At 38.4% G+C, this 10483-nt stretch overlaps 1 protein-coding gene across 1 annotated transcript; it reads right to left on the bottom strand.

Annotated features, from left to right (window-relative positions):
- Positions 1-6838: 6838 nt before the first annotated feature.
- Positions 6839-10483, bottom strand: LOC310944237 (interferon regulatory factor 2-binding protein 1-like). The gene is made up of 2 exons (XM_083909952.1): positions 8475-10483; positions 6839-7659 (listed from the first exon to the last, which is right to left on the bottom strand). The coding sequence occupies exon 1, from the start codon at positions 10279-10281 to the stop codon at positions 8500-8502; it is 1782 nt and encodes a 593-aa protein (XP_083766078.1). The 5' UTR covers positions 10282-10483; the 3' UTR covers positions 6839-7659; positions 8475-8499.

The following is a 10483-nucleotide window of genomic DNA, read 5'->3' as shown; positions in this document are numbered from 1 at the left end:
GCATGTCGTCCAAAAATGGTCAAAAACGTTATACTATATAATTTCGTCCAAAAATGGTCAAAAAGTCATAGTAAAGCATGTCGTCCAAATATGGTCAAAAAGTCATAGTATACTATTTCTTCCAAAAATGGTCAAAAACGTCATATATACAATTTCTTCCAAAAATGGTAAAAAAGTCATAGTATAGCATGTCGTCCAGATATGGTCAAAAAGTCATAGCATAGCATGTCGTCCAAAAATGGTCAAAAACGTCATAGTATAGCATGTCATCCAAAAATGGTCAAAAACGTCACAGTAAAGCATGTTGTCCAAATATGGTCAAAAAGTCATAGTATAGCATGTCGTCCAAAAATGGTCAAAAACGTCATAGTAAAGCATGTTGTCCAAATATGGTCAAAAAGAAATAGTATAGCATGTCGTCCAAAAATGGTCAAAAACGTTATACTATATAATTTCATCCAAAAATGGTAAAAAAGTCATAGTATAGCATGTCGTCCAAAAATGGTCAAAAACGTCATAGTATAGCATGTCGTCCAAATATGGTCAAAAACGTTATACTATATAATTTCGTCCAAAAATGGTAAAAAAGTCAAAGTATAGCATGTCGTCCAGATATGGTCAAAAAGTCATAGTATAGCATGTCGTCCAAAAATGGTCAAAAAGTCATAGTAAAGCATGTTGTCCAAATATGGTCAAAAAGTCATAGTATAGCATGTCGTCCAAAAATGGTCAAAAACGTTATACTATATAATTTCATCCAAAAATGGTAAAAAAAGTCATAGTATAGCATGTCGTCCAAAAATGGTCAAAAACGTCATAGTATAGCATGTCGTCCAAATATGGTCAAAAACGTTATACTATATAATTTCGTCCAAAAATGGTAAAAAAGTCAAAGTATAGCATGTCGTCCAGATATGGTCAAAAAGTCATAGTATAGCATGTCGTCCAAAAATGGTCAAAAAGTCATAGTAAAGCATGTTGTCCAAATATGGTCAAAAAGTCATAGTATAGTATGTCGTCCAAAAATGGTCAAAAACGTCATACTATACAATTTCGTCCAAAAATGGTAAAAAAGTCATAGTATAGCATGTCGTCCAGATATGGTCAAAAAGTCATAGCATAGCATGTCGTCCAAAAATGGTCAAAAACGTCATAGTATAGCATGTCATCCAAAAATGGTCAAAAACGTCACAGTAAAGCATGTTGTCCAAATATGGTCAAAAAGTTATAGTATAGCATGTCGTCCAAAAATGGTCAAAAACGTCATAGTAAAGCATGTCGTCCAAATATGGTCAAAAAGTCATAGTATACTATTTCTTCCAAAAATGGTCAAAAACGTCATATATACAATTTCGTCCAAAAATGGTAAAAAAGTCATAGTATAGCATGTCGTCCAGATATGGTCAAAAAGTCATAGCATAGCATGTCGTCCAAAAATGGTCAAAAACGTCATAGTATAGCATGTCATCCAAAAATGGTCAAAAACGTCACAGTGAAGCATGTTGTCCAAATATGGTCAAAAAGTCATAGTATAGCATATCGTCCAAAAATGGTCAAAAACGTCATAGTAAAGCATGTTGTCCAAATATGGTCAAAAAGTCATAGTATAGCATGTCGTCCAAAAATGGTCAAAAACGTTATACTATATAATTTCGTCCAAAAATGGTAAAAAAGTCATAGTATAGCATGTCGTCCAAAAATGGTCAAAAACGTCATAGTATAGCATGTCGTCCAAATATGGTCAAAAAGTCATAGTATAGCATGTCGTCCAAAAATGGTCAAAAACGTTATACTATATAATTTCGTCCAAAAATGGTAAAAAAGTCAAAGTATAGCATGTCGTCCAGATATGGTCAAAAAGTCATAGTATAGCATGCCGTCCAAAAATGGTCAAAAACGTCATAGTATAGCATGTCATCCAAAAATGGTCAAAAACGTCACAGTAAAGCATGTTGTCCAAATATGGTCAAAAAGTCATAGTATAGCATGTCGTCCAAAAACGGTCAAAAAAGTCATAGTATAGCATGTAGTCCAAAAATGGTCAAAAACGTCATAGTATAGCATGTCATCCAAAAATGGTCATAAATGTCATAGTAAAGCATGTTGTCCAAATATGGTCAAAAAGTCATAGTATAGCATGTCGTCCAAAAATTGTCAAAAACGTCATAGTATAGCATGTTGTCCAAATATGGTCAAAAAAGTCATAGTATAGTATGTCGTCCAAAAATGGTCAAAAACGTCATAGTATAGCATGTCGTCCAAAAATGGTCAAAAACGTCATAGTATAGCATGTCATCCAAAAATGGTCATAAATGTCATAGTAAAGCATGTTGTCCAAATATGGTCAAAAAGTCATAGTATAGCATGTCGTCCAAAAATTGTCAAAAACGTCATAGTATAGCATGTTGTCCAAATATGGTCAAAAAAGTCATAGTATAGTATGTCGTCCAAAAATGGTCAAAAACGTCATAGTATAGCATGTTATCCAAATATGGTCAAAAAGTCATAGTATAGCATGTCGTCCAAATATGGTCAAAAACGTCATACTATATAATTTCGTCCAAAAATGGTAAAAAAGTCAAAGTATAGCATGTCGTCCAGATATGGTCAAAAAGTCATAGTATAGCATGTCGTCCAAAAATGGTCAAAAAGTCATAGTAAAGCATGTTGTCCAAATATGGTCAAAAAGTCATAGTATAGTATGTCGTCCAAAAATGGTCAAAAACGTCATACTATACAATTTCGTCCAAAAATGGTAAAAAAGTCATAGTATAGCATGTCGTCCAGATATGGTCAAAAAGTCATAGCATAGCATGTCGTCCAAAAATGGTCAAAAACGTCATAGTATAGCATGTCATCCAAAAATGGTCAAAAACGTCACAGTAAAGCATGTTGTCCAAATATGGTCAAAAAGTTATAGTATAGCATGTCGTCCAAAAATGGTCAAAAACGTCATAGTAAAGCATGTCGTCCAAATATGGTCAAAAAGTCATAGTATACTATTTCTTCCAAAAATGGTCAAAAACGTCATATTTACAATTTCGTCCAAAAATGGTAAAAAAGTCATAGTATAGCATGTCGTCCAGATATGGTCAAAAAGTCATAGCATAGCATGTCGTCCAAAAATGGTCAAAAACGTCATAGTATAGCATGTCATCCAAAAATGGTCAAAAACGTCACAGTGAAGCATGTTGTCCAAATATGGTCAAAAAGTCATAGTATAGCATATCGTCCAAAAATGGTCAAAAACGTCATAGTAAAGCATGTTGTCCAAATATGGTCAAAAAGTCATAGTATAGCATGTCGTCCAAAAATGGTCAAAAACGTTATACTATATAATTTCGTCCAAAAATGGTAAAAAAGTCATAGTATAGCATGTCGTCCAAAAATGGTCAAAAACGTCATAGTATAGCATGTCGTCCAAATATGGTCAAAAAGTCATAGTATAGCATGTCGTCCAAAAATGGTCAAAAACGTTATACTATATAATTTCGTCCAAAAATGGTAAAAAAGTCAAAGTATAGCATGTCGTCCAGATATGGTCAAAAAGTCATAGTATAGCATGCCGTCCAAAAATGGTCAAAAACGTCATAGTATAGCATGTCATCCAAAAATGGTCAAAAACGTCACAGTAAAGCATGTTGTCCAAATATGGTCAAAAAGTCATAGTATAGCATGTCGTCCAAAAATGGTCAAAAAAGTCATACTATACAATTTCGTCCAAAAATGGTAAAAAAGTCATAGTATAGCATGTAGTCCAAAAATGGTCAAAAACGTCATAGTATAGCATGTCATCCAAAAATGGTCATAAATGTCATAGTAAAGCATGTTGTCCAAATATGGTCAAAAAGTCATAGTATAGCATGTTGTCCAAAAATTGTCAAAAACGTCATAGTATAGCATGTTGTCCAAATATGGTCAAAAAAGTCATAGTATAGTATGTCGTCCAAAAATGGTCAAAAACGTCATAGTATAGCATGTCGTCCAAAAATGGTCAAAAACGTCATAGTATAGCATGTCATCCAAAAATGGTCATAAATGTCATAGTAAAGCATGTTGTCCAAATATGGTCAAAAAGTCATAGTATAGCATGTCGTCCAAAAATTGTCAAAAACGTCATAGTATAGCATGTTGTCCAAATATGGTCAAAAAAGTCATAGTATAGTATGTCGTCCAAAAATGGTCAAAAACGTCATAGTATAGCATGTTATCCAAATATGGTCAAAAAGTCATAGTATAGCATGTCGTCCAAAAATGGTCAAAAACGTCATAGTATAGCATGTTGTCCAAAAATGGTCAAAAACGTCATAGTATAGCATGTCGTCCAAAAATGGTCAAAAACGTCATAGTATAGCATGTTGTCCAAATATGGTCAAAAAGTCATAGTATAGCATGTCGTCCAAAAATGGTCAAAAAGTCATAGTATAGTATGTTGTCCAGAAATGGTCAAAAACGTCACAGTAAAGCATGTCGTCCAAAGATGGTCAAAAAGTCATAGTATAGCATGTCGTCCAAAAATGGTCAAAAAGTCATAGTATAGCATGTCGTCCAAAAATTGTCAAAAAGTCATAGTATAGTATGTCCTCCAAAAATGGTCAAAAACGTCATAGTATAGCATGTTTTCCAAAAATGGTCAAAAAGTCATAGTATAGCATGTCGTCCAAAAATGGTCAAAAACGTCATAGTATATCATGTCATCCAAAAATGGTCAAAAACGCCATAGTAAAGCATGTCGTCCAAATATGGTCAAAAAGTCATAGAATAGCATGTCGTCCAAAAATGGTCAAAAACGTCATAGTATAGCATGTTGTCCAAATATGGTCAAAAACGTCATACTATACAATTTCGTCTAAAAATGGTAAAAAAGTCATAGTATAGCATGTCGTCCAGATATGGTCAAAAAGTCATAGTATAGCATGTCGTCCAAAAATGGTCAAAAAGTCATAGTATAGCATGTCGTCCAGATATGGTCAAAAAGTCATAGTATAGTATGTCGTCCAAAAATGGTCAAAAACGTCATAGTATAGCATGTTGTCCAAATATGGTCAAAAAGTCATAGTATAGCATGTCGTCCAAAAATTGTCAAAAACGTCATAGTATAGCATGTTGTCCAAATATGGTCAAAAAAGTCATAGTATAGTATGTCGTCCAAAAATGGTCAAAAACGTCATACTATACAATTTCGTCCAAAAATGGTAAAAAAGTCATAGTATAGCATGTCGTCCAAATATGGTCAAAAAGTCATAGTATAGCATGTCATCCAAAAATGGTCAAAAACGTCACAGTAAAGCATGTTGTCCAAATATGGTCAAAAAGTCATAGTATAGTATGTCGTCCAAATATGGTCAAAAAGTCATAGTATAGTATGTCGTCCAAAAATGGTTAAAAAACGTCATAGTATAGTATGTCGTCCAAAAATGGTAAAAAAGTCATAGTATAGCATGTCGTCCAGATATGGTCAAAAAGTCATAGTATAGCATGTCGTCCAAAATTGGTCAAAAAGTCATAGTATAGCATGTTGTCCAAATATGGTCAAAAAGTCATAGTATTGCATGTCGTCCAAAAATTGTCAAAAACGTCATAGTATAGCATGTTGTCCAAATATGGTCAAAAAAGTCATAGTATAGTATGTCGTCCAAAAATGGTCAAAAACGTCATACTATACAATTTCGTCCAAAAATGGTAAAAAAGTCATAGTATAGCATGTCTTCCAGATATGGTCAAAAAGTCATAGCATAGCATGTCGTCCAAAAATGGTCAAAAACGTCATAGTATAGCATGTCATCCAAAAATGGTCAAAAACGTCACAGTAAAGCATGTTGTCCAAATATGGTCAAAAAGTTATAGTATAGCATATCGTCCAAAAATGGTCAAAAACGTCATAGTAAAGCATGTCGTCCAAATATGGTCAAAAAGTCATAGTATACTATTTCTTCCAAAAATGGTCAAAAACGTCATATATACAATTTCGTCCAAAAATGGTAAAAAAGTCATAGTATAGCATGTCGTCCAGATATGGTCAAAAAGTCATAGCATAGCATGTCGTCCAAAAATGGTCAAAAACATCATAGTATAGCATGTCATCCAAAAATGGTCAAAAACGTCACAGTAAAGCATGTTGTCCAAATATGGTCAAAAAGTTATAGTATAGCATGTCGTCCAAAAATGGTCAAAAACGTCATAGTAAAGCATGTCGTCCAAATATGGTCAAAAAGTCACAGTATACTATTTCTTCCAAAAATGGTCAAAAACGTCATATATACTAATAGTCATAATAGTTCAAATTATATTTGCACAGTTTTAAGTGACAGTAGAGCTGATCTACATGACTTTACTTGTACACACTGGTATTTATTACATGACCTTTTGTACAACAGAGTGTGTGAATTGCACTGTTGCTGGGCGTGTTGTTGAACAGATCTGTTCTGCCCTCAGGTGTGAAGCGAGAGACGCTGAAGGGAGCTCGGAAAGACAACCATCCGAGTGTTTAAATAAAATGTCAGACGATCAATTATACCAACACTTGACCCTGGTGTTTTACACTCAAAAAAGTGGCGTGCACTAGATTATTAATGTAATCACATGGATTTAAACCATTGTTTTTTTAATCTTTAAATAAAAGTAAATTATTGTCTATATTTTTAGCTAAATTTAAGTGTGTTGTTAATGGTGTTTGAATATTACATGTATGATGACAATGACATGTTGCGCTTCTGCTATTTACACGAATGGCAAAACAACGAGAGAATGAATAACTGTTTTGTAGTTTATTGTAGAATTGACCTGTGAAGATCACGAGTATGTGGGGTTAACCATTGAAGATTGTGGTGCTAATTATTATACCATACATACAATTCAAAAAAAAAAAAAAAAAAAGTAAATAGACAAGACAAGCTTACGTCTGAGATAGATGAACAAATTAGTGACTGATGCCAAGGTTATCAGTGAATACAGCATACACAGCTACAATACAATAAAATTACATTGCGCAGGAAGCCATCTTTGGTCTTCTCATCACTATAAACAAATACATATAAATTTGTATTGTATCAAAAATAGAAATTACATAGCCATATTGAAAGTAAATTCACATTTTTGACAAACAATATAGAGAGAATACCTAAGAGACAGAGTATGGGATTACATTTTTTTTATCCTTGGCTTTAAGGACCCAATGGTTTTTGCCACATTTTGGACATTCATTTGTTTTTCCGTTGAATTGCATGATTCTGTGAAACCATATATCAGTTATATCTGTCATCCACCTGTATAGGACAGTATGCAACATATATAACAACACAAATGAAAGAACAAGATCCAGATTGTCATTCTTTTAAAAACAAGCGTGTGCTTTCAATCCCCGGGCTTTTGAAAAAAACGAGGCCTGATGAGCGGCTGCCGCTGCCGGACAGACGAGAGGAGAAATGTGGACAGGACTCGACGTACGGTTGTGACGTAGCAGCTCATCCTTCACAGGTGAGCAGAGACATGTCCCTCCTCCTCACAAGTGAGTGTGTATGTGTGTGTGTGTGTGAGAGAGAGTGTTTGTCCTTCTGAAGCTCAGAGTGTTTCTGTTCTCAGAGGCACAAATGATGAACTGCAGCCAAAGAGGACCTCTGCTTGAGATAACAGGGAAGTGCTTTCAAAGTGTTTGATCCACTGTGGAGGAAAAAGAAAAGGATGAGAGAACATTTTTAAAACAACATAGTAGTAAAATGTATTTTCAATCAAGAATGTTGCCTAAAAACTTACTGTTAAGACTATATAGTAATAAGAATGTATAAAAGGCAGTCTGTCCCCACATGGTAACAGTAAATATTACTTTCCTCTGCTTCACTGTACACATAATTAGAAAATGCTGACATGTATTAAAGTTCTGGTTTTGTTAAACCCAAAGTGTCTAGCCTCTTCTTTTTAATATTTCATGGCAAAAGTGGAATAATAAATAAACATCCTGAAACTACAAGTGGCAGCATTATAAACAAAAACCGGTTAGTCATGTAAAAAGTCTACAACTCAGTTAAATTTCAAGACAAACACTATTTAATCTTTTTATATCCATTGAGCCAATTTTAGCAGGAGCCTGTGTGTGCAATTCAATGCAAACTGTAGAATAACGACTGATGTTTGCATGTTGTTACCGTTTTATAAACATTTTACACTGTCTTAGTGACGGTATACATAGCTAATCTGATCTACGCTATAATCACCATCTATCCTTTTTGGATGGATAACATACAACAGTTGTGACTATTAAAATTAAAATATTCTCTAAAACACACACATGAACCAAAAACAGCTGTTGATGACAATTTTCACACTTTTAACATCCAGATTGAGGATTTGATTTGTTAATTTTTCTGAAAAATGCTTACATTGTGACCAACCCTCTAAGGACAGATGCATTCCCTGTATTCATTTGACAAATAAAGATATTTGTAGGTCAATAAAATGACATTATCTCTCCAACTTACCATTCACCACATCAGGATGGAGACGTCAAGGGTCGCTCTCCTTCTTTACTGTCACATCTCCGTCTCCAGCCAGGATGGTTGAGATTTCTCCCTGCATGAAGGCCCAAGGCACGGTGGATCCAGCAAGGGGGCAACGCTCTCCACTAGGACAGTACACCTCCCCTCCTTGACCTTGGCTGCGGATGAATCCCCTCGTACAGGGGAAGCAGAACTTGTGGTGCATGACGGAGGGACACTGGACAAAATGAGTGTCCTCCAGGCGCTCTCTGCAGAGGCTGCAGCAGAGCAGGGTGCCCTGAGCGCTGCTTGAAGACTCCCCAGCGGCGGTGTTGCTGCCAGGCCCCACTGCATTTAAACCCTGCACCATGGACGCCTGGGAGACTGAGGTGGCAGCGGTGGAGGGGCTGCTGCTGGTGGGACGCCCAGCTGAGGAAGAGTGGGCTGTGGACATGCTGGGGCTTTCTCTGGCCATCTGACTAGTGCTGAGACTGTCTGCGACCACCATGAGTGCTGAGATTGGTGAGGGCTGGCTGTGTAGTCGAGGCGGACCTTCTTGAGGGACAACCATGGCAGAAAGAGGTTCCATGCCTGGGTAAGCACCTCGGGGCCAGGGCTCTCTTGCTGGTTGATCAGGTCTCCCTTCACTGTCTCCATTCTCAGAGCCTGGAGAAGCCTTGCGGCGACGAGTTGTGCTCTTCATTTGTACAGGGCGTCCAGCAGCTGCCATGGGTAACATTGCATCTGGCAGTGGCAGCACCTCTGGAATAGGGGGCTCTTTAAACATACGCACGCCCTCATTCAACAGCTCAGACAGCCCACGCCAGTCTCCTGTGCCATGGCGCTTCTCATATTCCACATATCGCAGACCAGAGTTCACCGCTTTACCTGCATCTTTGGCCGAGTCACGAAACATCTGCCTGACCAGGTCTGGGACTCCTGAGAAGATCATCCCAGACCCGGCAGGGTACTCCACAAACACCTTGAGCTCAAACTCTGGGGTGGCACTGGCGTCGAAGGCCAGAACACGACCCATCAGATTGTGGTCTTTCCTGAAACGCACATTAAATGGGACACAGCTGCTGAGAGAGACAAGTACATCCCGCACAGCTTTAGGGCGGTTTGGCCAGCCTTCGACCCGACTGCGAGAAATCTCATTTAGTTCACTCATCACTTCATTGTTCCTCCACATTGCAGGATCTATACCCACCAGAGCGGACGTGCTAGCTCCCACACCCAATGGCAGAGCCTGTCTTCTTCCATCACCCATTATTGGGCCAGCTGAGACAGCAATAGATGTGACCCCAGCCCTGGAGCTGGATAACGGGGCCAAAAGCCCATGGGGGGCTGCAACTAACCCCTGAGCAATCAGTGCATGGGGTATAGCGCCGTGGAGACTGGGAACTGCACCTACTATAGCTCGGCGTGTATTCGGGCTCTGTCGGCTGCCCTCAGACAGAGCCGCATCCTCAGCTCTGTGCAGGCCGTTCGGGAGACGAGAGGACACCCCGTACTCCCCCCTCCCCCTGTCTACACGCTCTCCATGCTGCCGCCCCGCTGCTTCAATGGGCCCGGCAGAGCTGGGTTTGCTCTGCTGTGGACCGGGGGACCTGCCGTCTAACACTCCGTGCGTGCTTTTCAGTTGCCTGGCAGTTTCAATGAGGAGCTCGATTCTGTCTGCGCCGTCGTAGTTGACACACCCGCGGCACACGGCTTCGCTGAACTCCCACAGCATGGCCCACGGCATCTTGGGCAGATCGCAGAGGTAGCACCATTGCCGTCTGGAGGAAGACTGCGAGGCGGAGGACATGTTGTTTACAGGCCCCTCGACCAAACTTTCTTCGAAGGCCTACACGTAACGCTCTCGGTTTATCGGCGCGTGTTCAGTTCTCGCACTCGAGCCGCCACATACCGCGGATTTGACGGCGGAAAATTCACGAAAGACGTAACTAGCGAAAGGCAAGCGCGGGTGACGGCATTTGAAAGTTAGCAACGTCTCCTTTCTCGGTTTG

The sequence above is a fragment of the Microchirus variegatus genome (genome assembly GCF_963457635.1).
Source record: "Microchirus variegatus genome assembly, chromosome: 2".
In the NCBI taxonomy this organism is placed as follows: domain Eukaryota; kingdom Metazoa; phylum Chordata; class Actinopteri; order Pleuronectiformes; family Soleidae; genus Microchirus; species Microchirus variegatus.
This window is presented reverse-complemented; position numbering and strand designations above follow the sequence as displayed.